This window comes from Mesocricetus auratus, unplaced genomic scaffold (genome assembly GCF_017639785.1).
Source record: "Mesocricetus auratus isolate SY011 unplaced genomic scaffold, BCM_Maur_2.0 Super-Scaffold_100053, whole genome shotgun sequence".
Classification (NCBI taxonomy): Eukaryota; Metazoa; Chordata; class Mammalia; order Rodentia; family Cricetidae; genus Mesocricetus; species Mesocricetus auratus.
In genome coordinates, this window is record NW_024429230.1 from 1,390,036 (window position 1) to 1,417,352 (window position 27,317).

The 27,317-nt window shown below is 38.1% G+C and overlaps 1 protein-coding gene across 4 annotated transcripts in view; it reads left to right on the forward strand.

Moving 5' to 3' along the window:
- The window catches only part of Adk (adenosine kinase), a 391,346-nt gene that overhangs the window by 85,284 nt on the left and 278,745 nt on the right, over positions 1-27,317 (forward strand). Inside the window, exon 1 of one of the 4 annotated variants that reach the window (XM_040735977.1) lies at positions 13,773-13,792. The exons of the other annotated variants lie outside the window; for them this stretch is intronic. Within the exon in view, the coding sequence (XP_040591911.1) occupies positions 13,785-13,792 (8 nt within the window). The 5' untranslated portion in view covers positions 13,773-13,784. Of the gene's footprint in view, positions 1-13,772; positions 13,793-27,317 lie in introns of those variants that run through there. 4 annotated transcript variants of the gene reach the window in all.

Below are 27,317 nucleotides of genomic sequence, written 5' to 3' on the forward strand. Positions count from 1 at the left end.
GTAGCCAGGCTTTCTTGTGAGAAACATGACACCATAATGATTTCCATTCTTTCTCTGAGAACCATTTTCCTTTGAACTATTAAAAGTTTCCTTTTCCCTCTACTATTTTGTAATTTCTTTTAAATTTAATTTTAAACTTATGAATATTTTTCTTCCATGTATGTCTGTGTACGATGTGAGCCAGGTCCCTGAAAATGGAGTTAAAGATGGCTCTGAGCTGACACTTGGATGTTGGGAGTCAAACCTGGGTCCTTTGGAAAAGTAGCTAGTGCTTATCAGCACTGAGTCATCTCTTCAGTCCCTAGCATTATGTAATTTTTTTCATGTGATTTTTTTTTCCCTTCCATGAATTTCATCTCATTGTGCTGAATATGTAATGAGTCATTGCCGAGGCTTAAATGTCCTTCTTGTCATTTTTTTGTTATACAAATTTTGGTAATTTCTTTCCTCTAGAGCTATGAATTACTTTCCATTTCCTCTTAGTGAGTACTTAAACTTCTAAGAAATATATTGCCAATATTTTTGTGTGTATTTATACAAATTGTCACCTTTTTTATAAAATAGAGCTGAATGACCTCACATTTAAAATTTCAGTTGTGAGCTATCTCATGAAAGTTGTATTAACTACGTCTTATACATGGCTACAATAATACTTTTGTAGTATCTTTGAAGATTTGTTTTACATGTACACACATAACTTGAGTGTGGTGGCTGTGAGGTCAGTGGTGTTTGTTCTGGAGCTGGAGTTGCAGACTGTCCTGCTCCACCTGATGAGGGGGCTCAGCTCAGAACCCACCTAGCATCCTCTGGGCGAGCAGCAAGTGCTCATAAAGGCTGAACCATCTTGGATTCTGGCTTTTCCTGGAGTTCCAGGGGCTGATCTCAGGTCTCCAGACTTCCCACTAAGTCATCTTCCTGGCCCTCTGCCTTATTTCACTGGGTAGAAGCTCACTGTTTTAGGGAGATTGTCTGGCCAGTGAGCAGGTAGGGTCCAGTTGTCTCCACACCCCAGCACTGCTGGACTTCAGGCACTCCTCACCTAATTTTTCTTTTTCAGACAGTCTCTCGTATTGAACTGAGAACTCACCGATTTGGGTAAATAGTTGTATGGCTGCCTCCTATGGTCTCTTTAGCACTGAGATCAGTTGCAAACCGCATTTCCTGTTTTCACATGTGTGCTGGGGATCTGAATTCAGGTTACCATGCTTACACAGCAACCACTTTAACAGCGTAGTCCTCCCCTGGTCCTGTGGAGGTCAGAACTTTGAAGAAAGATTGATTTTATTTTTCTTTTGGTTGTTTTCACTGGATGCATGTATGTGTACTACGTTGTGCGTTAGTCCCCTGCTCTTGCAGAAGAGGACCAGAGTTCCTTGCTAGCACCCAAGTCAGGCAACTCACAACTGTCTGTAACTCTAGATCCTGGGTAGCCACACCCTCTCCTGACCTCCTGGGAGACCATGTACACACACATACACATAGAAAAATAAAAGAGATCTAATCAAAAATTAAAAAAAATCTTCTAAAAATTAAATAAAAGTTACTCCTAAACTCACTGAACAGTTGATGATAAAGCTCTATATGAAAGAGACCAGGGATGCTATTCATATCCCGAATTGAATTAGAATCAAATGGCTCTTGGAAAAATTATTGAAGACAAAGCAACTATGGGAGGAGACTAGCCTGTCTATTCTTCAGCAGCAAGAGGAATTTGAAGATGGAGTCAGTGGCTAGTACAGGACACTAGGTGGCGCCATTAGCTTACACTGTTTTGAAGGCAGCAAGATGAATAGCCTTAGTGTCTTAAGTGAATTGTCTTTTATTGAGTGTATTTCAAGATAATATCGTAGTTGTTGATTTTTTAATCATTCAGTGATCATTTTGAAAAATTTCACTGATATTTGTGTTTTAAAGTAGCTTGTCTCCTAAATAAGCTGTATTGTAAAAGTCACAAATCTTTTGTAATTTTTAAGGACTAAATTTTAAGGACTAAATTTTTAAGGACTCTATTTAGAGTCATGAAATGACTTGAAATGCTTGAAAAGCAGATTTTGAAAGGATTTAGTCATATGAAATTTGCCACCTTATCCTTAGTTAGTATATAATTCCATTTATCTTTTTTGAATGTAGAATGCCCCTGTTTCTATTTTTACTTCAAAATTCCCGAATTGGGATGATTAAATGTTTTAATTTCTGGAGATGGTTTGTACCATTAAATTTTTACTGATGGGTGTATTGGGCAAGTGACAAAAACCATAGCTTAATTGGAATTTAGTAAAAAGATCCTGGTGAAGCTTAACTCAGGGGTCAAATACTATTATTTAGAGTCGTTTCAATCATTAGTTTGTTTTTCCTGGTGTTGCTTCTGTTTACAAAAAGGGTGACTGCCATCAACTAATGGGTTTATATTCTTTGGTTTCTTTGCATATGTCCTAGTGGTTCCAAATTTAGTATGGCTTTATGTCACAGTTAAAGGTGGAGTTTGTGTTAGAAACTTGACTGACCAAGAGTGGTTCAGCGAACCAGACATTGTGGCGTATGCTTGTCATCCCAGCACTCCTTGTTTGAGGCAGAAGGATCTACAGTTCATGTTCTGCCTTGTTATAATAATAATAATAATAACAATAATAATAATAATAATAAAACAATAGTGTTGATACTGCCAAGCAAATTTGAATATTTTTAGGGGAATAATAGTTAGAGCAACTGGCTGGCCATTCTTGCACAGGATTTGGGTTCAAGTCCCAGCACCCACATGGTGGCCTACAGCAATTTGTAACTCCAGTTCCAGCTTATCTGATACCCACTTCTGACCTCAAAGGGAACCAGACAAGCACGTGTACACAGCCATACATGCCAGGCAAGACACCGTACACATCGAATAAGAAAGGGAGGGAGGGAGGGACAGGGGCAGGGACAGGGACAGGGAAAGAATATGGTTGGAAAATTGCACTCATGTCTTTAAGAAAGCCACCTTAAACTATTTTCATTTCTTCAGTTTCCCTACCCTGAAATTATTTTATTTTAATCTCATCTCTGTTACAAGTAATTATGCCTTTTCCCAGATCTTATTCTTATTGGCTAAATTAGGGCTATACACTGTTGATACATTCATTGTTTTGATAAAATAAGGTAATGTAGAAAAAGAGCTGATCTATATCTGGCATTTCAGATGTCTCAAAAGTGAGCTAATGAGTCAGGCACATTAGGGTTTTTATCAGCCCTTGTCTCAAAAGTGAGCTAATGAGTCAGGCACATTAGGGTTTTTATCAGCCCTTGTTATATATCTCAGATTAATTTATGTGTTCTGGATATCACAAATGTAACTTTATAGTGGCCAATTTAAAAATAGCATTTAACTTATTGATCACTGTTTTTACTGCTTAAGAAAGCAGTTGATACACATCCTGTCCTGTTCATGACTTACCTTCATTTGTATGCTGAAATGATAACTTTCTGCAGGGGTTTAGTAATTAATCTGTGTTGGGAAATATAAATTATCTTAAAAGACGAGCAATAAATATAGTTAAATTGTGATAAATGATTTTATTGTTTGGGGAAACAATATAAACTGTTTTATGCGTTTGAAGAATATAAGTTGGCAGCAAGGGAGAGAAATGAATGATTAAGTATTGCTTAAATGTGCTTTTAAATTAAAGCGTTTCATTGCTCTGTACAGTATTCAGAAATGTATTTTAATGTAACATTAATTTTTCACTTACAATTTGTCTTTATTATAATATATTGCTTATATTTATCATAATTTTTTCCCACTGACTAGAAGGCTTTTGTGATCCATTTAGGTTAGCTGGTATGTAGTATTAAGAACTTCCATGATGACCCTTAAAATGTTTCAATATTATAGATTTTGTAGCATACAATTTCAGTATCTAGCAACATACTGTGTAGCTTTGGAGCCTGTACTATCTGTAGACCAGGCTGGTCTCGAACTCACAGAGATCCGCTTGCCTCTGCCTCCAGAATGCTAGGATTAAAGGCATGTGCCACCACTGCCGACCATAATAAAACTCTTGATAATGATTAATAAAACAAAGTATTTTCCTTAAAACTGTATACTAGTACCCCATTGTTCAGCTTACAACATAGTTTAGTTGGTTATAACCTGTGTTATACTTGTATCATTCATTCAAAATCAAGAAGTGTCAGTATAAAACATTGTTATTTCACTAATTTTTACCAGATACTTTATAGACACAAATATTACCACATAAAACTAAAGGAAGTTATAAACAGACATGGATGCTCATTTTTATTGTTTATTATTGTATGTGATATGTATTCTATTTATAATTTATCTTTAAGAATGGTTGTATTACAAAGATAAGAAACTACACGTATATGAAGTGCTGATAAGGAGATATATCATTGTCTAATAATTTAGAGAAATTGTTTATATATTAAAAGTAAAAATTGATTTAGTTAGTAATAGGGACCATTTTAAAGACAAATGGTTAAATACATGAAAAGTACTGTGCCTATTTTTAGATAATGTATTGGTTACTGAGTTCTATCTATTGACCCTTACATCAGAAATTAAGAGATAGTCTCCGTATTTGTTAGCATAAGCACGTTTGTGAAAACTTATGAAAAGAGTCATATTGTTTTAATACTTGTGCAGATCTCTTTAATGTCTTACTTCACAGAAGACAGCTGGATTCTCATCTACTTCTCATTTAATCCGTGACAGGGTTTTGTTTTGTTTTGATTTTGTGGAAGTACATGAATGAAATATGGCTTCAGTGAGATACATCTTGAAAAAATCTTTCAAGAGCATGTAGAGTAGATGTACTGAGAACAACCTGCGTTCATGCATGAAAACACACATAATTATACTGCTGGTCTATTATCCTAAAACTATAAAAGGAAACAAAACCCCCTTGAGACTTAAGAGCACACAAACATCCATTGCCATTTGTCATTAGAGAGATGCCATTGTGTGTTATTTAGCCTCTGAAAAGCTTTTACTATATACTTGTAAAGAAGTCAAATTGGGAGGCTGGAGAAATGGTTCAGCAGTTAAGAGCACATTTTGTTCTTGCAGAGTTCAGTTCCCAGCATAGCATTGTGGCTCACAGCCATTCATAACCCTAGTTCCAGGGGATACAGGCCCTTTTCTGACCTCTTTGGGGATGAGGTACATACATGGTGCGCATGCATACATGCCGGCAACACACTCATGCACATGAAGTAAAGTCAGTAAAATTTCAAAATGAAAAAAAAATTGTAAACAGCAAATCATTTTAACTTTGTGAATTTCCTGAAAGAGTTCTAAGCAAACTGGTGAAATGCTGGGTGTCATTAACAGGTTGTCACTGGGCGTAATAATGATGCTTATCTTTAATACCAGCATTCTAGAGACTGAGGAGGCTCATGGATACAAAGCTTCCGGGGCCAAATAGTAAGATTCTAAAGTTAAAAGAAAGGGTTAGACGGTCACAGAGAACAGAACATGGGCCTGAGGGTCCAAAGGCTACAACAACATGTGGATTCTGATGATCGAGTTTGCCACCGCTTAAAGGCCCTTTAAATGAGGTAATCTTCATGAGAGTGCTCTTGACAGCAGTTATGTGAATATAAGTGCTCTGCCAGAAAGTTCCTAAAGGCAGAGATCTGCTCCAGGACAGTTACTTTTCAAGACCAACTTTTAGTGTAGAAAAATGGGAGTGTTTTAGGAAAACAAGGCCCCATGCCATGCATAGAACAGGAGCAGGGATAACAGTGTAGTCTTCTGTTTGGCAGCGCTGTACATGGGAACAGGGACTGCTCACATTATATTCAGGAAGAGACTGAACCAAACTTCCATAGAAATAGAGGCTTCCTTAGTGTAGCATATATTTGTCTCAATATCAGCTTGTAGGAGTTTTGATACCTCTAAATTGGCAGTTGTTTAAGGAGTCCTGGAAACAGAGGCAGTTGTTTAAGGAGACCTCTGTTAGTATTTGGCAGTAATTAAATGTTGGAAATTTTAGCTCTAACACTATTGATTAAGCTCTTAATCCATTTGTGTTTTCACACTTTGAAATTCAAGGCATGCCTGTTCCACAATTTTATTTCTATATATTTTAAGACAAGTTTTGTTTTAAATATATAATTTTTCTAGCAGTGTATCAAAATTATAATTATTTGGTATGAGAAAGCACTCTACATTTTCATATTTACTTGAACTTCCCATTGATATGTCAAGCAAATAAATACTTGTTTTCTGAATGAAAACCAACTGCACTATAAATTCATTGATACTGAATATTTGCAGGGATTTAACATGTTGAGAAACCTTAATTATTCTGAATATACTTATGATGTGTAAATGATTTGTTTACTGTCTTTAATGTGACTAAGTCAAAATATAAGTAGTTATTTGCATAAAGGGGAAATGTTGCTAATATTTTTTTGCTTTGCTGAATGTTACATGTAAAATTCCCTGTAGGAAATACAAGGATTTTTTACTCATCAGTAGCTTTGTAAACGGCTAATTTAATGATCTTTCTAGTGATATTTTACTGCTCCTTTTGAGATAGATAAGTTACAAGTCTTATGTATTTCATTCCTGTTGGTTTGGTGTAAAGTCTTCTTACATCATTTTGGGCTGTTTGATTATTTTGTTGCTTATTTTCATGTACTTTCTCATTTTTGTTACAATCTGGTTCTCAATTTACAAAAAAAAACCCAACAAAACAAAACAACGGACCCCAAAACCTTTGGTCAGTAGGCTTATTCTTTCAAGTGGATATGCTCCATCTTTCCTGTGGCCTGTAGTATACCACCTGTAGGTCTTTTACTGTGCTCATCCCCTCTGGTTTGAATGCTTGGACTTCCGCCTTAAACATGCACACTGATATACTGAAAAAAAAAATAGAAGAAAATGTAGCTGAGTCTCAGCCATAGCATGTTCCCTAGTATGTTTAAGATACTGGATTTGGTTCCCAACATTGCAAAAACAAAAGTAAAAGGAGATTAGTGTGTGTGGATGTGCGTGGTGTGGTGTGGTGTGTGTGTGTGTGTGTGTGTGTGTGTGTGTGTGTGTGTTGTGAATGCTAGGCTAAGTTTCTTTGTTTTATGCATGAAGTAGTGTTTCTTGAGTTAGTGTGTGCGGATCAACTGTGGGAAGAGCCTGGTCTTAGCTCTTTACTTATGTTTTCCAGGGCAACTCTTGTCTCACAGCTAACCCAGGTAGAGGAATTAAGTCCCTCATCAAACCTTAGATAACTACAGCAAGTGGTTCAGCCTCACACTTGTCTCCCTATCCATTTGACAGGGCTTGGTCCCTAATAAACACCTTGCACTTCAATAGACTCTGTTAGCATCTGTGCTTAGAAAATTCACTTGTAACTTGGGACTCCTGTTTTCCTTAAACTTTATGTAAAATTGTGTGCGAACTTTTATGGATAGGCATTCTTGAAGGGTTGTAGCTTTTGTCATTCTTTAAGACTTGTATGTTATAGGTCTTTCTCATCAAGTATTCAAGTAAAAGTTTTATTCATGTGTCTGTCTATCAATCTATCCATTTAGTTTTATGTCACATATCACTGTTTCAGCTATGATGGGCCCTGAATATTATGACAGACACATGAGATTGCAATGGCTCCGTGAGGACCTGATGTCTAGTGAATATATAGTTGAAGAGATGGGAAACAAGGAAACTGCAGGGGGGAGAAAGAGAAGGACCCTTACCCCCCCCCCAAAAAAAGATGTTACTGTGAAGGCTTTAGTGGTGACATTCATAAGCCTCAGTAAGGACCTTAGAGAAATAGGAAAACAGACCAGAATATTGAAAGATTTTAATTAATAGTGAGACGCGTCCTGGTACATCATTTATTACCAAATGTATGGTGACGGACAGCAAGCAAATTGCATGTGCATATTCTTAAGAGCTCCAGTTAGGGTGTTTAGCAGGTCCAGAAGTGTGCTTTGTCACCATAGGAAACAAAGCCCTTTGCCTCTTGTCCCAGATGGAGATCCCTGATGTTTGTGACTTTGGCTCTCTGTTGACCAAGGCTAACTTGCTAACCTTTTCCTTTTTCTTCCCCTCCCCCTCCCCCTCCCCCTCCCCCCCTTCCATTCCTAGGCTGGTCTTGAATTTTCTATGTGACTGGGGTGACCTTGAACTTCTGATCCTCCTGCCTCACCTTTATGAGTGCTGTCTTTACAGGCATGTGCTGCTGCATCTAGTTGATGCTCTTCTGGGGATCCAACCTTGGGTCTTCTGAAAGCACTCTGAAGACTATGCTTCATCCCTGTCTCACAATTTTAAATCAAAGTTGAAAAGAAATTTAAAATAAGAAAATGCTTATGAAATAAAGGCAAAATAAAATAAAACATTTTCTGTTGAGCAGTGCAGTTTATTTTCTGTTTTAAGTTATTGCACAGAAACAAGACAATTGAGTATAAGAGTTGGTAGTAAACTAAGTGTTATTGGAAGAATGGGCTGGAATGGTAGCTCATTGGGTAGTAAAGGCTGTTGGCACAAAACTTGATGACCCTAGTTCAATTACAGGGACACACATAGTGGAAAGGAGGGAACCATGCACCACACGTTGTCCTCTGATCTACATCTTGTGCTATGATATTTGCATGCCTACACTTGAGCAAACATATACACTTAATAATGAACGTAAAGTTCCTATGAATTTGCTGCACTGTGTTCAGTGGTTCTGAAGCACATTTATATTCACTCACCCAGAACAGCTTCCATGTTGCATGCTCCATGATGGGGAGTGTGCTATTCATTTTGCATATTCACTGTACTTTTTCTAAGAATGCCTACAGTTGTGTTATAGTTGCTACAGAACTATACATATTACATATGATTATAATTTGGGAGAAAATAGCCATGCCATGCACCTAGATTTGTAGCAGGCCATTCCTTCTGGTTTGTATACGTACACTCTAGTGTTACACAATGACAGAATCTCCTTATGCACTTTTCTGAATGCATCCCCATCATTAAGCAACACATGAGCCCTCTGAACCTCTCTAAGTTTGGTCAACATCAAAGCCAACATTTTGTTAACATGGGAACATTCTTCAATACCATAGCAATTAACACCCTGGCAAAGACTGCTTGAGCTGGTTCAAATATACCACTGCACTGTTTGTTGGAGACTTGACCCAAGTTGTTGCCCATCTTAACTGTAGAGTTGGCAGCTGTATGGCATCTAATGGAGCGAGAGTTCAAAGGGTTAGTGATGAGAATCCTTCATCCTGGAGAAGCTCTGTGGTGGCTAGTCCTGTAGGTTGGAGATGATGGCTTAGGATACTTCTATCAATCTGGTCTCTAGTAGCAGTAGCTTGAGATGTAAATACTAGGGGATGCTCTTAGCTGTTAGAGCAATGGAGGCTACTTGTTTTCTGTTGCAGCCATGGCAAATTCCCACAACAGCAGCTTCAGAGCTATATCTTTTGATCCTACTGTTTCCTAGTTCAGAAGTGTGGTGTAGCTTCTCACTTAGCAAGTTTTCTGCTCTAGTTTCTTTTTCCTCCCTAGCCCCACTCTTTGGCAAAGGGTGCTAAGTGCTGAAGCTTTCCTCAAGCTTGCCATCTCTCCCCAGCTGGGGTGGAAGGTGCATTCTACTGCACATCAGGTTTCATTGGCTGTGATGTCAGCAGGGCTGTGTTTCTTTCCTGGGGCTTCAGGGACTCCAGGCCTGTTCAGGATGATGACTGAATTGGTTTACTTTGAGTTAATGTTCTCTTGTTCTTTTTCTTGTTTTTAAACTCTTCCCTTTCTGATATCTTAATATGAACCTTTAACTCACTCTATCTTCTTCTTTTTCTCAGACTGTCCCTTTAGGCAGAATCAGCTTCTTCCTCTTCTCTTCCTCCTCCTTGTTTTTTGATTTTCTTTTTAAATTGGGTGTGGGCTGAGGGATAGAATCTCATTTTGTAGACCAGAATTTGAACTTGCTTTGCAGACCAGGTTGGCTCAAAACTTACCTTGATCTGCATGCTTCTGCCTCCCAAATCCTGGCATTAAACACCTGTGTCATCAGGCCTAGCTAAGGCTTCATGTTTGCATCAAAGCACTTTTCTGTTCTATTATCTAGGTATTGCACCCTGTTGTTTCATTCATTTTTTTTCTAAGAGTTCTAACCTCACCACTTTTTGAAGCCATGGATTATTTGGGAATTGTTTTCAGATTTTTTAAAATTTATTGTTTGTTTGTTTGTTTGATGCATATAGTTTTTGCCTGCATTTATATCTGTGTGCCATGAACTTTCTTAGAGGTCAGAGAGGGCATTGGCTCCTCTGGGACAGGAGTTAAAGATGGTTATGAAACTGCCGTGTAGGTTCTGGGAATTGAACCCAGATCCTCTAAGAATGGTCAGTTGTCTAAACTGCTGAGCAATCTCTCCAGTCAGTTTTTGTTTGTTGTTGGTGGTGGTGTTATATGTGTGTGTTTGTGTATATGTGTGTGCAAAAATATGTACATGTGAATGCAGGCCACAGACATTGGATCCCCTTGGAGCTGAAGTTATGAGCATAGGACATGAGTGCTGGAAACCAAATGCAGGTATTCTGTAGGAAAAGCAAGTCCTTTCTGTCACAGAGCTCCCCTCTATACCCTAGGAATTGGTTTCAAATACTAGCTTTTGAAAATGGGTTTTGTTCCCTGGCTCTTACTTCTTTTTCACTTTTTTTTTTAGTTAGCACTTAAAGGGTTGTGTTTCACCATGGTACCTTCATGTATTTGTTTTCATTTTAAAATGTTATTTTTCCATTGTGTTTAGAAAGCAAGTTCTGTGTGATGCTTGTTCTTTGAATTTTTTTTCTTACTCTAATAGGTGATGACTCTTATTAATGCTTTTTGTACTCAATAAAATGTCTGTTTTACAATTGTTGGAAATAGAAGTACATTTATTTGGGATGTTTCATGAGTGTATGACTAAGGTTGACAATTATTTCTTACATATGACTTGTCATAGTTCATATGCTTTGCTAGTCAACACTGGACAAAGGCAGGTAGAAATTTATGCTGCTAAATTTGTTAAATTTTTTCCATTAAAAATATTTTAGGTGTAGGTGCAATGTGTTTGGAAATAGGATACCCACTGTGTAGTAGCCCCCTAGATCACTTAAATCTGATCTCAAACAGGCAACCTCAACCTTTCAAATGATGAGAATATAACTAGAATGTACCCACATGCCTGATTGTTTTTCCTCTCTCTCTTTTTTAAAGCGATGTAATAATATGAACTATAAGTACTAGGTAATTTTTCTCCAGGTTTCCAATATTTATAGTTGTATTTCCCTCCTTTTGTTTCATAGTGTCACTAATATTCTAGTGTTACATTAAGAAGTAGTAGGCAGCTTTGTTGGATGATTGTACTCTTCAATATTTGGGCATCTCAAGTTATTTTTTTAAAATGTTAACCCCCAAATAATCTGTTATCTTTTCTCCCTTTTGAGAGATTTTTTATTACTCCTTTCATGTTACATATTCTTTATACTAAAAGTGCTTGGGCTGGGAAATGTCTCAGCAAGTAGAGAGTTCCTGCTTCTAAGTCTGGTTGCCTGAGTTGGTTCTTCAGGTAGTAGGAGAGTTTTCTCCCACAGCTTGTCTTCTGACCTCTACAATGAGCCACGGTGGGCACACACTCATGCTCTCACACAATGATGTAATAAAAGTGTTTTGAAAAGATTCAGAGAGAGAGACAGAGACAGAGACAGAGAGAGAGACAGAGAGAACAACTTATTTTTTCCTTAATTTTAAAATAGAATTGGTTATTGTCCCATGGGTGCAGTATTTATCTTCATTTTCCTCATTTGTTCTGTAGTATATTTTTATTTTTCTCTTAAGTTTCCTTTTTTTTTTTAATTTGATTTTCTCTCCTCAGTGGTTTCATTCAAGTGTATGGTGATCTTAGTTTTTCTGTTTAATAGTGGAACATTAAATGACAGTATTTTTATGGGATGGGACTTGTCAACTGAGTCACTGTTAAATGTTTTGTGGTGTTTCATGATGTTGATATTTGGTTGTTTCTTAGAAGGAGAATAAAATTGAAAGTCCCAGTTTAGTTTGCCAATTTTTATATATATATTTTTTATTTATAAATTTAAATTAGAAACAAGGTTGCATCACATGTCAATTCCAGGTGTCTCTCTGTTTCCCTCCCCTCCTTCTGTGCCCCCCCCAATATCCTCTCATTTACCCAGGGAGGGAGAGGCCCTCCATGGGGGTGTCCATAGTCTGTCATTTCATCCAGGGCAGCGCCTAGACCCTCCCCTGGGAGTCCAGGGTGAGAGTGCATTTCTCATTGTTGGATGGGAGTCCAAAGTCCATGTGTATATTCGGGATAAATACTGTTCTACTGCCCAAGGCTCAATAGATCACCTAGGCCTCCTCACTGACACCCACATTCAGGGGGTCTTGATCAGTCCCATGCTGGATTCCCAGCCATCAGTCTGGGATTCAAGAGTTAACCCTTGTCAGGTCAGCTGTTTCTGGGGGTTAAACCAGCCCAGTCTTGGTCATCAGTCCTCCCTCTCTGGATTTCATGAGTTCAGCTCAGTGCTTAGGCATGGGAGTCTGCTCTGCTTCCATCAGCCACTGAATGAAGGTTCTGTTTCCCAGACTGTCTGGCCATGGGATTGTAGGCTGGCACTCCCCAGATCTATGTCTAAAATCCATATATGAGAGAGTACATGCCATGTTTCTCTTTTTGTGACTGGGTTACCTCGCTCAGGATGGTTTTTTCTAGTGCCATCCATTTGCCTGCAAATTTTAGGATTCCATTGTTTTTTTTGTTTGTTTGTTTGTTTTTTGCTGAATAGCACCCCATTGTATAAATGTATCACATTTTCTCTATCCACTCTTGGGCTGAGGGGCATTTAGGTTGCTTCCAAGTTCTGGCTATTACAAATAATGCTGCTATGAACATAGTGGAATAAACATCCTTGCTGTATGAATGGGCATCTTTTGGATATATGCCTAAGAGTGGAGTTGCTGGTTTTTGTGGTAGGTTTATTCCCATTTTTCTGAGGAATCTCCATACTGATTTCCAAAGTGGCTGTACAAGTTGACAATCCCACCAGCAGTGAAGGAGTGTTCCCCTTTCACCACATCCTCTCCAGCATAAATTGTTGTTGGTGTTGTTGATTTTAGCCATTCTGAAAGGAGTGAGATGGTACCTCAGAGTTGTTTTGATTTGCATTTCCTGGATGGCTAAGGATGTTGAGCACTTTCTCAAGTGCCTCTCAGCCATTTTAGACTCCTCTTTTGAAAATTCTCTATTTAGTTCTGTAGCCCACTTTTTAATTGGATCCTTTGGTGATTTGGAGACTTGCTTCTTGAGTTCTTTGTAAATTTATTTTTTATTAGCCTTTCTGCTACCGTAACATTTTTCTGTTCTCTGTTTGTCCTCTGTAGGAAATGACCATGCAGTCTGCCTGGTTGAGACAGAGAGACAGACCATCACTCTTTGTTCCCAGGGTTGGAGGGAGTCTCAGAGTTCAGCCTGGTTGAGGCAGAGAAACAGACCATCACTCTGTTGTTCACAGGGTTGGAGGGAGTCTCAGAGTTCAGCCTGGTTGAGGGAGAGAAACAGACCATCACTCTGTTGTTCACAGGGTTGGAGGGAGTCTCAGAGTTCAGCTGCTTTCTAAGCTGCTATGCTGCACCTTCACTCTGTTCCCTTTGTTTGTTTGGTTTTCAAATCAGGGTCTCTAAGTAGCCTTGGTTGTTGTGGAGCTCATCTGTGTCACCCTCGCCTCCCGAGCTCTGCGATTAAAGATCCCAAAACTACCTGTGTGCTTTCGTGGGTGGGATGATGGTGTAAGTTTGTTTTCATTCCAAATTCCTCTGGACGTATGTACTCTCACTCAGAACTCAACATTTCTGAATCTCATGAATTAATCACTGCTGGTCTCTGCTTCCTTCTGTCCTGTTTTGCTGTTATTTTTAGGAGCAATCAAAAATTTCTGTGTGTTGAATTCACTGGTTTAATCTGCCCAAGTCTGACTATCAGCTTTTTTCCTTTAATCATTTGGAAATTATATTCCTATACAGATTCAGGTAATCATAATTGACATATTAAGAGGTGTGAAAAGTGTATATAATGTCCATTTCGAGCAGGTAAAGAAAGTAATGGCTGTTGAATGGTCTTCTGTAGTGTGTGAGGATTTGTTGATTGTGTGCTTTACATGTTGATTGGCTGCGTTAGTTTTCCTTCATTAGATATCCTTGTCCTTTATGAACTGCTGTGTGTTCTTTTCCTTCAGGTACTAATTCTGCATTAATACATATTTTGTTTCCCTTGTAAGCTATTGAATAATGACTGGTCAGTAAGACTTGATGAAATTTGTTGACCACATTTTAAAGGTGTGTAGGTATAATAGGTACAAGAAAGGAAAAGACGCCTTTTCTTCTAATTCTTAAACAGTCAGTAAAGTCACACTTTTAACTAACGTAGCTATTCTGAAACGGTGAGAACAAAGGCATCTCATTAAGGAAAACTTAGGTTTTTGAGATAACACTAAGCCCTCTACCCTCTAGCACTGGGCTTAATTTAGTGTGGGAAAGAAGTCTTCTGATTGACTTAGCTAACAATCAAAATGATTATTGGTACTGTTAGCCTGAAAACATCCTGAATAAACAAACATTGTAAGGTTCAACTTACATACATGTGAAGATCAAAAATGCAAGTTTTGAAACATTAGTAACTGTTGTTTTTACAAAAACAATCTAAATTGGAAAAATTTATATGTCATTCCCTTATTTCTGGTTTTGTCTGTAACTTGTGTGTACCTGACATTTTGTTTGTTTGGTAAAGTTGGTAATTTTAATCTTTGTTTTGGTTTGATTTGTGTTTTCCTGATGTTTTTTAGCAAATCTGGCTTCTTGAACCAGTTCAAAAAGCATTTTATTTGTTGAAGTGTAGTATTTTCTTCACAGAGTTGCTTTTCTTTTTTATTCATGACTTCTGTTGCCAAATCTTCTAAAGCACATGTTTTTGATACTGGTGTTAACATTTTTAATTAATATTTTAGATGCTAAAGGTGACAGTTTAAAAGATTGTTTGGTAGTGAGTGATTCTTAAAAGTAAGTGGCATTTGGTTTTATTTTACAATAGAATTTAATCTTACATGTTTTTTGTTAAAGTAATGTTACTCAAAATCTCTTATTGAACTATTTGTGGTAAGCTTTTTAAGGATGTTTAAGATTTCACATGCAGCTTAACTGCTCACAGATGAAGTTGTAAATTAATACCTCATGAGCATGCTTGACTGCAGGGCATTGTTTGTGAGTCAAACCTGCTTTGTTCCTATAAACTGTGAAAGGGGCTTAAGCATATGGATTAAAATTGCATGGTGATACCAAAGTACTTATGAAAAGACACTGTAGTTGAATCATTTAGAATGTACTAAAATATTATGAATGGCCATAAAATATAATAATTCCCTTAAGCTTTTAAGAGTCATAAGATTTAGTTTTCATTCCTTTGTTGGATGTAACCACCTTAATAAAGAAATTGTTTTTGCTCTTAAAGCTGGTCATGGCATTAAGAACCATTGACATAGTATCACGATGAGAACAGATGAAATTTCCCAGAAAATATACATGTATTTTCCCAGAAAAATAACATGTATAAATGTTATATTCATTTTTATTTCATTCATTATTTTTCAAGAGCCTTTATGGTGAAAAATTGTTCATTGCTATCTTCTAGTATAATATTATTAAATGATTTTTGGTGTAAAATCAGCTTCTATTGGCACCGTTTTTCATTTACAGTGCCTGAAAAATCACCTAGTCTACTCTTTTGGTCATGATAAATTGAGAAAACCTCAAATAACAAAACAACAAAGAAAAGTTACAAACTTTGCTCTGTGGGGTATTGATGAATTCTAATTTGCTGAGGCTTGGGTTAGCCTGTTAGTGAGGTGAACAGTAGACCAGGTTATCTTAAGTTCTCAGACAGAATTCTGGTTGGTTTTTTTTTTTTGTCTTTTTTTTTTTTTTTTGATTTTTCAAGACAGTTTCTCTGTACTGATCTGGAGGTTGTCCTGGAACTTGCTCTGTAGACCAGCCTGGCATTGAAATCACAGAGATCTGCATGCCTCTGCCTCTGGAGTGCTGTGATTAAAGGCGTGCTCTACCAATGGCCCATTTTCTTATCATTGATATCTGTTCTGAAAATACTGTGAACCAAGACAATGAGAGAAATTATTCTCAGGTTACAGCGTGATAGGTAGAGTGATTGTACCAATTGGAAATAAATTGTATTGATGATGATGAAGAAGAAGAAGAATAGAACATTATATAAGACATTAATATGCTTGACATACGATCTTATGTATATTACTTCCTAATTAGTCTCTTAGATTTTTATGGAAGTGTTTTCTTTAAAAACTCCCGCCAAGTGTGGCCATTGAAACTGTTTTAACTGTCAGAGCTTCGCTGAAAGGCCAATGCCCCTGTTACATTCTGGTTCCCAGAACTAAGCAAAATAGAGATTATAGGACTTTCCCTGTATAAACTCTTGAGTTTAAACAACTTCTCAGCTTCATGTTTCTATTTTCTCATAATCTTGCTAACTTCTATAGTGTGTCCGGAAAGGAATTCTCTATTCTGGTAGTCAGTGATGGTTAAGTTAATATAGGTAGTGCCCAGTAAACTACAGATTTCAGGTCAACCATTTAATTCATGGTAGCAGGTGATTTGCCAGTAGTGTACATTAATTAGTCATGAAAACAGTAATGTGGAGTAGTCACTGTTGTTATCATACGTGTTCCAGGTGAGGAAACTGCGGTGCAGCAACTGTTCATTGCCCTATACCAGGTAGTAAAAAGGTGAGCGTTCACTGCAGAGACTCGGCAAATGCCAGTTGGAGTTACTATGAATCATCAACATATACATGAGGGAGTGAGTGCATATGACCATTCAGAATAAATGTAGTTAGAGTTGAAGGAAATCTGCATTTAATCGATTGGCCAGAAGAACAAGAAATACAGCGAGGTGGGCGTTGTGTCTATTAACTAAGGTATGCATGTAAATGGCAAATGAATTACTGACTCAGTAGAAAAGAAAATGTATAATAGTAAATTTGCAGGTTATGTAAGTCTGTTTTGTATAAAACATAAATAAAAATTGTACCAGGTTATGGTGGCTGAGTCCACCTTAAATCCCAGCGCTCAGAAAGAAAAGCAGAGATAGGAAGATCTCTGTGAGTTCTGGGCCAGCCTAGTCTTACAAAGAGAGGTACAGGACAGGCTCCAAAGCTACAGAGAAACCTGTCTCCAAAACAAACAAAAACAAAATATGTAAATAAAAATTGTTTGCATTTACAAGTCTTATTTAGAAATACTTTGTGTCTAACGCTGATTTGTTTTTGGTTTTGGATGACTGCTTCCACTCCTATTTTTTTTCTTAGATTGTACTTTAATTTAAACATATGTATGTGTGTGTCTCTGTGTGCAAGTGTGTGCATATGTGTCCAGGTTTCCTCAGAGGTCATCATTTGGAGCTGGAGTTACAGGAGGTTGTGAGCTGCCTGACTTGGGTTCTGGTAAATCAACTCATGTCCTCTGCAAAAGCAGTAGACACAGTGTACTCACAGTGAGGCATAAACAATTCTCCTTTGCAGACAGGGAACGATGAAGGGTATGATGTCATAGTATAGCGGAAAATCCATGTCTTCCTGTAACCATAGGGGAAATCAGCTCGTTCTTCCTTAGAATAACATTTTATGTGTGTTTGGGGTTCATGGTATCAAATGACAGGAAGTCAAACTAAAGCAGTCGTGGCTGGAAAGGGAATTTAATCATGTTTCCAAACTGTTCTCACACAAGAATAGGGGCTTGATTGGGCCTTAAGGGCGCCTAGACCCAAGCAAGGACTCAGGCTGTCAGAGGTTCTTTCTGCATTCTCTTCCTGTTTCTCAGTTAGCCTCACCTTGTCAGTTGCTTCTTAATGTCATTCCTCAGTTTCTGCTCAGGTTTCATCCTAGCTTTTCTTATTGCTCTCTTGAAACACTGTCGGTACTCCCAATTGTCAATTTTGGATGCTACATTTTATATTCAAGATATGTATCTAGAAAAATAACAGTGTTCCACTATTCTTCTGAAGGGTAACTTCAAATGAGCTAGTTATGACTGCATCTTACTTGTGTAATGGTTGAAAAGTTTTAAGTTTAGGCTTTGGATGGCTTTAAGTTAATATATTGTTAAGTGCTTTTACATAGGACATTAGTATTTTCACTTAAGGGTGAGAGAAAGATCACCATCATTTTTGTTTGTTTGCGGTAATGATTTATGAGGATTTTGTGTTTTGATTTCGTGAATTGTTTCTAAAGAAACCTTCATAACGGCCCAGATTTCCCCTTGCTGTTGCCGCTTACCTCAGGCCCTGCGTGTGCTCTGTGAGGGCGACCCTTCCTGACGGCTCTTAGACTACAGAGAGACTGAGTTTTCTAATGTTGTGGGGAAAGTTATATTTAGCTGTTGGTATTTCAAGTTGGAACACTTCATTCTGCTGTGCCTTTAGTTAATGAGTCATCTGGAGAAAACGGGCTGCTCTTGCTTTTGGGAAGAGTCTGTAGCAAATAATAATAATAAGTTAAGCTCTGTGGGAGATTTTCTGCCAAATAACAAGCTTAAAATGGAAAATGTTTTGTAATACATTTTATTGCCCATATGCAAAATATATACTAGAGGCATTTTGCTCATTATTGTCTTCAGCTGATAAAAAACAAAAAATAGTAGCTCTGATGTCATGTATAACAAAAACAATGTATTCTCTACAAATCATTATATGGATATTGTAATTTTATTTGTAGACAAGTGGAAAGGCAGCATAAGCTCTATGAGATTATTTATACCATATTCAACAGTGGTCGAAACTCGATGGTAATTGTCCATGTTTTTATTATTGAAGTATAATCACATCACATGTGAAAAATACCTTTATCACTTGATATTTATTATATTTTGGTAGCTCTGTGTTAGTCAAGATTCTTTGAGGACTGGGAAGCAGGGATGTAGGAGAAGCAGATTTAATTTTGAATTACTGTATATTGTGTGTGTCACTGATTACACACTTCAGTTTTCCCTTCTGTGCAAGGTTTTGTTCCTAGTGCTGTTTCTTGCAGGAAGTGACATGGAACAAAGCAAAATATGTCATATTGGAAATTAAGAAACCTTAATGTCCTACAATTTAGATTTTCAAATCCAGACTATCTTTTCTGGAGTGAAGTTGACTTTCTCTGCGGCACAGAATGTCTACAGCACTAGAGCCGTGATTGTGACATCATTCTCCTTTCTTTCCTTCAGATTTACTAACTTAACCTGGGACTGTCTCTAGTGTTACTGGTGTACTAAGAATCCCCATCTTGTATTCACTTCATGGATGCTGAAATACTCTGTTGGAGAAATCGGGTCTTTTGTTTCTTAGAAGAGATTACGCTTTGTTTTTTTTTTTTTTTTTTAACTTGTGGCTATCAATGTATGGCCAGTTTTCTTCCAGAGAATGCTATCTTTCTTTATGTATGAAGGAAGCCTTTGTAGTAGAGTATATGCTACGGGAGGGTCCTGTGTCCTTAATCATGGCAGTAGAAAGTTGGTCATGTTTGAAGCATCGTTGGCCTATTCTTTTAGCATTCAGTGACAGTGTCTGTGCTTTTGATATCCTAAATCTACAGTATCCAAAACTGAACTCCTAATTCTTGCCCTCAAACCAATTCTTCCTGCAGGTCTTTATTTTACCTAATGCCAACCAGCCTTTCCGTCTAACTGTAGGATAAGCTCCTTAAAATCACTCTGGGCTGATGAGGTGGCTCAGTAGATGTGAATACTTGCTGTGTGAGCATGGATATCTGGGTTTGAATCCACAGCACTTGCCCTCAGATCTTTGTGGGTCCTGTGTGCTTATAGCCCTAACACTGGTGAGGGATACAGGCAGATAGATCTCAGGAGCTTGCTGACCAGCCAGCTTAAATTAAAGGGTGAGCTTTCAGTTCAGTGAGAGACTTTCTCAAGGCAATCAGGTAGAGAGCAATAGAAGAGGTCATCCCAAGATTTTGCATGCATGGGCATGGGCATCTGTATACCCACATTCATGTAGCACAGACACACAGACACTCTCTCCTAGACTATTTTTATTTCTTGCATCAGCCATCTTCAGGAAATTTTACTGGTACCACTGATAAATACATCCTAAAGTCTAGTGACTTCTACCATCTCTACCACTAAAGCCACCTGACCCACCCTACCTCCCCTTTTGTACCAGCCTAGTTACCAGAGTTTAGTCTCCAGAATCTATGAAATGATACAAGGAGAGAATCATCTCTACAAAGTTTTTCTCTGGCCTCAATGTGCAGTCCCAAAATGTATATCACACACATCATGCACATACACACAAAGAATCTACTGAGAAACAATCAGCAACAAAAATATTAGTGGTTGGTGATTGCAGGGCTAATAGCCCAAATATTTTTTTAAAGTTTCTATATACAAAGACCATAATTTAAACATTAACCACAGTGTATATGGAATACAAACATATATCAAGAGACTATAATGGTTTTATGTCAGAATGAAAGGATTGTTCAATTTAGCATATCTGCTAATATTGCACTTTCTCACATGCTTCCTGAGGGTGTCTGTCTGTGCAGGATGTCCAGAAGAGTGGAGCCAGTAAGCTTCTCTGTGCGTTTGGTGGCTGATGCATGGCTGTTCCAGCAAATTCTGCCCCTTTACAAGCCTGTATTTCAATGGGGACTCCTGTCATCCCTAGGATTCTGTATGGTCAGTCATGTGGAATAGTTATTGATGCCTTAGGTGAAATTCCCTCTGTTTAACTTATCTTGTATCTTATGTTGTTGGTTCAAGACTGATGCCCTGTATTATTAGACTACTGGAGAATTTGATTGTTTTCACAGGCGCTAGGAAAGCTCTTGGCACAATTCAGTATACATTCTTCTTCTTAACTTTTTATGAATTAAGTTCAACACATAGAAGAGGATATAATTCCTAAGTGTGCAGCTACAGGATTTCCTCAAAGTAAACATACCTGTATAACTGCCGTCCTGTCCTAGGGCAAGCAGACCGGAAACACCTGGTCCCCTCCTCTTCCACAAAGGTATCTTTTATCTTCCTTTTTAACACCAGAGATTTGCTTTGCTTTTTTAGAATTGTAATGACTAGAATGATGTAGTGTGCACTTTTGGGTCTCTGGCTTCTTGGCTTGAATGGTAATGTACTGCTGCATGGAGCAGTTTCTCTTCTGGTCCATGTCCACTGTGGGACTTCATTTCAGTTTGGTTTCAGTTTCTAGTTTTACTGTGTTAGAAATAAAGTTATTATAGAGCCTTCTTCTGTGACTCATGTGCACTCATCTTTCTTGGAATTACAGGAATGGATATGCTGGCTGGATAGGTATGCTTGTTGTAAATTTTATAGTCCCTTCTGTCTAGAAAAAAATCTTAGCCGGGTGGTAATGGCGCACACCTTTAATCCCCAGCACTTGGGAGGCAGAGGCAGGCAGATATCTGTGAGTTTGAGACAAGCCTGGTCTACAAGAGCTAGTTCCAGAACAGCCTCCAAAGCCACAGATAAACCCTGTCTCAGGGGGAAAAAAATATGTAGCCACAAGAGTACAAAAAAAAGTTTGTTGTAATAAGAGAAACAAAGCATAGATTAATTCCCTTCCAAAAATTCTAGATGAAATGTAAATATGTCTTATTAAGGATTAGCTTGTAACTCTACATTGGAAAATTAAGAATTCACTTAAAAGGAATGAACTCCATAAACCAACCCTGTGTTAGCTTGAATGAAATGTCCCTCATTAGTCTGTGATAGATAGTTGAATGGTCTCCAGTTAGTGGACTTGTTGGGAAGGATCAGAAGATGGCCTTTGCAGAAACCGTGTCAGTTGGCTTAAGGTGAGTACAGTGCACCGTGTGCCTCCTGCTTGTAATTGACACATTAGCTCTCAACTATCCCTGCTGCCTAGTTCAACACATTCTTTTACAATCCCCTCGTTCATTGTGTTTTATCACATCAGTAAAAAAGTAACTAATACAATACCTCAGGAAATTTTGCTCCCGGACTATAAGTTTTATTATATTTGTGAGGGAAGTGCCTAGTTTTATAAAAGTTTGATACTTTTTGTATTATGTTTGTGTAACTAAACTGCCATTATCCAGCAAACTATTCAGTATTAATTTTATTTTTATTATATTACCTTTACAATAATAGTCAACAGTATATACTATATTTTATTATCTGCTACACACTGACTAGAATAGTACTTTGCATGAATGTAATCATTTCCTGAATTCAAAACAGTATTTTAAATTTTTATTGACATTTTACCTGAATGTTTGTATGTGTGCTTCATGTACTCTGGGGCCTGAGTAGGTCTGGAAAGGGCATTAGAACTGCAGCTGTAACCACTATGTGTGTACTGGAGACTGAACCTAGAGCAACAACTGCTCACCTACCTCTCTAGCCCTAAAACAGAATTGATTTTTAAATATTTTTTTATTTAAATTAGAAACAAGCTTGCTTCACATGTCAATCCTATCCCCCCATCCTCAATCCCCACTGGACTCTCCAGGGAGGGTGAGGCCCTTCATCGGGGATCTCCAAAGTCTATCATGTCCTCCAGGGCAGGGCCTAGGCCCACCCCTATGTGTCCAGGCTGAGAGCATCCCTTCATGTGGAGTGGGCTCCCAAAGTCCATTCAGATCCCAGGAATAAATTCTAATGTAGTACCCGAGGACTCCTTACTGACACTTCAGTGAGGGGATCTGGATATGGATCAATCCCGTGCTGGCCTTTCGGCCATCAGTCTGGGGTCCATGAGCTCACCCCTGTTCAGGTCAGATGTTTCCGTGGGTTTCACCAACCCAGTCTTGACCCCTTTGCTTATCAGTCCTCCCTCTCTGCAACTGGGTTCCAGGAGTTCAATTCAGTGTTTAGCTGTGGGTGTCTGCCTCTGCTTCCATCAGCCAGTGGATGAAGGTTCTAGGATGGCATACAAGGTAGTCAACAATCTCATTATCGGAGGAGGGCATTTAAGGTAGCCTCTCCACTATTGCTTAGATTGCCAGCTGGTGTCATCCTTGTACATCTCTGGAAATCTCACTAGTCCCGAACTCTCCTCAAACCTATAATGACTCCCTCCATTGTGGTATCTCTCCTCTATTCTTCCCCGACTCAACTTTCCTGTTCCCCACAAAATTGATTTTTATAGGGCTTCTTTAGGTGAAAGTTTTATTGCATGTATGTATGTATCTATGTGTCCCTGTATACATGTATGTATGTGTGTATGTATGTATGTATGTATATATGTATGTGTCCCTGTATACATGTGTTTATGTATGTGTGTGTGTATGTATGTCCGTGTCCCTGCAGTTGAACTGTAAGCATCCTTATACAGTCCAAAGTAGAACTGTTCACAAGAACAATTAAAGTTGATTTTCAAACAATTTGGCTCACATGCTAGAATCTACTGATGTGTTATATTCAGTGTGTTCAATCAGTGGCCTCTTTATCAAAGAAATAAAATAAACATTCTACTTGTTCACTGCAGAAGAATTACCCAAATTGAAGTCAAAAAGCAATTTACACATTGTAGAGATTGGCAAGCAAAGACATGGGATCAAATCTGTCATTCCATTTGATCCATGTGACCTTTTTTCTATTTTTAATAGTACCATGTGAATGATATTTGGAGTCAACCTTCAGCTCTTTGTGAGATGGACCTGTTTCTTAATACTTTGTTACTACTTTCTCACCAATGTGGCCAACTGGAGTAGTTACAACAGGAAGTTCATGTGACATCCTCATGGTTTCCTCACACTATGCTTGGCACACTGCATATCTCAGTGAGGCCATTCTATTCAACAGTGTTTATGTTTCGTGTGTCTGGTTGTGTTGTAACAGTGTTTTGTTTTTTTTTACGTTTTATTGTGTATGGGGTTATTTGACCTGGATGAGTGTCTTTTCACCAACTTTGTGCAGTATCTCTGGAAGCCAGAAGGTGGAGTTGGATCCCCTAGGACTAGGGTTACAGCCATTTGTGACCTCCCCTGTGGGAAGTGGAGTTTGAGCCCATCACTTGAAAGAGCAGCTAGTGCTCTTAAAGGCTGAGCCACCACTCTAGCTAAAAGTAAAGGCTGTATGCCTACCATGTCAAAATGAGAAAAGTGAAGTTCTTGTTTTAAGGGAGAGTGAACCACGGATTAATCATGAGGTGGTTTTTCTACATTCTCCTAAAGAACAATATACATGCTGCCATGATCAGTCTAAAAGCCTCAAGCGTTCAAAATTCACAGGAAGGCATTTCTCCTACAATTTTAAAACACAATATCTCAGAATTTATGACTACATACATACAGGCTTGCACATAGACACACAAAGTGAAAATGCGGCCACACACACAGTTTGTTTGTGAATGGCTCATTAGCCAAGCAATAGCCATTTACTAATGCCAAATTAATCAAATTCTATTTCATTGTGTCAACCAAGAAATTTATTTAGAAAATTGAATTTGCTTAAGAATGCTAGTCTTTGATGACAATAGTTGACTTAAGAATTGAGGGCACTGAGCTTGGCTCAGGAGTCAGCTAAATAACGTAATTTCATGTGGTTTTCTTTGGCTGCCTTTTGACTTTTGTTTGTTTAATTCTTCCCTCCCCTGTCTCCTTCCTCTCTTTCTTCTTCCTTGTCTCTACTCCCACCCATTCCATCTCCCCTCCTTCTTTCCTGGGGCCCTCTGAATAGCCCAGGGTGTTCTTAAGCTCGTAATCCTCTTGCCTCTTCCTCCTGAGTACTCTTCCACAGGGAGTGTGCCACCACATTTACCCTTCTTAATTTCCTTATGAATCAGCACATGCTACTGTCACTGGTCACTTATTACAGGAAGGATGCTGAGTTTGAAAGGACTCAAGAATTCATTAGTTTGCACTAGAAGTCTGTGTGGACCATTATGTAGACATGACAGTTTTCAAAATAGTTGAGAAAACATTAGTTATAACCTGAGATGAAGTTTATTGAGGTAAGTTACAGTTGGTGATGATAAAAACATTAGGAGCATAAAAAGCTTGAATACCTGTAGCTTCAGGGACATTCGCAGAGCAGTAATGAGACACCTGAGTTCCAGTTTTAGTGGGAGACTCTGTCTCAAGGGAATAAAATGGAGACCGACGAAGGAGCATCTCTCGTCCGTGAGTGCCCTTAGAAAAGTGGCTTCACTCGTGAGTGTGTGGGTGCTCTCAAGAAGAAAGAATTCTGCAAGTTGCTGTTTTGAATTTGTTCTTGAAGAGTAAAAAAATTTAATCTGTTTCACATATATACTGCATATTAGTTGATTTACTGAAATATTTTGATCTGGCAGAAACTCAGATGTTTCTAAAAATTTTCAAGTTTCTTTAGTTTCTGTTATTGAACATTAGATGACTTTGAAAATTAGTTTTTGCTGCAAATTTTTATATCACTTCTTAAAATTTTAAATATTTAATTGCTTTGTTATTTTATGTGTCTGAGTGTTTAGTCTGCATGTATGTACGTGTGCCACACCAGTGCCTTTGGACCATGGTGGTCAGAAGCGAGCTCCTGATCCCCCAGAGCTAGTTACCAGCGGCCATGTAGGTGTTGGCAATCAAACCCAGGTCCTCTATAGGAGCAAGTGTTCTTAGTCACCCATTCATCTCCTCCAAGCCATCATTGGTTAGTTTGCAATTAGTTCTTAATTGTAAGCAAACAGTGTTGTGCACAAAACTTATGGTAAGGTCATTTGCCAGCAACCACTACTAATGCTGGGTGCTCAGTAAATGTTCCGGGTTTTTTTTTTCCCTCAAGTTCAAACAAGAATTGTTATTCATTCATGCACCCTGAAGTTTGTATCAGATAAGCTGTGCTCAGGTTGTAGCCTCACCAGTTTTTCTTTAGACCTCCAATCGAAGACAAAGGTAACCTCCTTCCTTTGAAGTCCATCCTCTGCTGTAGTCAGAGTTTCTGTCTAATGTTGGACTTGAAGTGTTGCTTATACTGCAGCAACATGCTACAATGCAGATTTCAAAACTTCACTCTAACGGAATTCTATAATGCCTTCTTAGATGAGTATTCTTAGTGCAAATATTATGCTGCCTGATTATGTGCTAGTATTTGGCAGTGGCCATTTGAAAAGACATTTTGAAAGCCAAAATACAGAATTTATTATAGATTGTGTTGAGTGACCAATATTTGCCATCAGTTTTACTTAAATGCACCCACTCCTGTGTGTGTCTCTGTGGAGGTCAGAGCACAGCCCTCAGGCAGGGGTCCATTCCCTCCTTACTACCTTGTGGGTTCTGGTAATCGAACTCAAGGTTTGGGATTTGGAGGCAAGCACCTTTACCTGCTGAGTCGTTTTGCTAGTCCTCATTAGCTCTGATGAACATATCTAACCTCTTTATTCCTGATAGCCACCTTCTGAGAGGGTACTATTTTCAAAAGAAGATGCATAGCTAGGAACATCTTTCACGCATGAATGTCTGTACTCCACGGCAAAGTGCTGAAACACAGTGTTCTAGCAGTGCTAAAGGGTCTTTGACCCTCCCTTCTGGTTCCTGATGTTTCTGTAAAGATGTGCATTCTCGTTCTTATCTCACACTGAGCTTTAGGCTTTGTTTTTAACGTTTCCTTTCATGGAATACTTTCCTCTAAGGCACTTTGTGTCTTAATTATAGTACCCTCCCCTATAAGGGGGAAAAAGCCTGTTTATATTCAGTGGGATTCAAAACACACTTCCCGTTTTAGAGCAGATTTATCCTCACCCTTCAGGCTGTTCTTTAACATGGAGCACTTTAGAATGAATATCTTAAGCTGCTCCCCAGATGTCTTAACTTCAGCAAACTTGTGGTTTTCTTTATTGGCATCTTTGTTTGTACTTTTCAGGAGATGAAAGAAGATATCTTCTGGGTATCTGAACACATTTCATATTGGTTTTTAAATGTCTTTTGCTGCCAGGGCATGTGTAGGATAATACTTATACTGATAAATTGTCATAGTCTTTTCTTTTAAATGGTAGTATCAGAACAATGATTCTGTTAACAGTAATGTAAAGATAGTGTTGTCTTTTGTATGTACTCTTGAGTTTACATTGTTGTGCAATTCATATTTTGTGTACCTGTTAAGATTTAGTTAATTCTTTAACAGCGTTTGTTCTCCAGTATTCATACAGTAAGGATTGAGAATGCCTTGCATCCCATATCTTATAAAATGTCCAGAAGTTTGAATTTAAAATATTAAAGATGTCAAACAGTTCTGTTTTAAAGATGGTTCTCTAATTGAGAATTCTCTGTAAAATGAGCAAA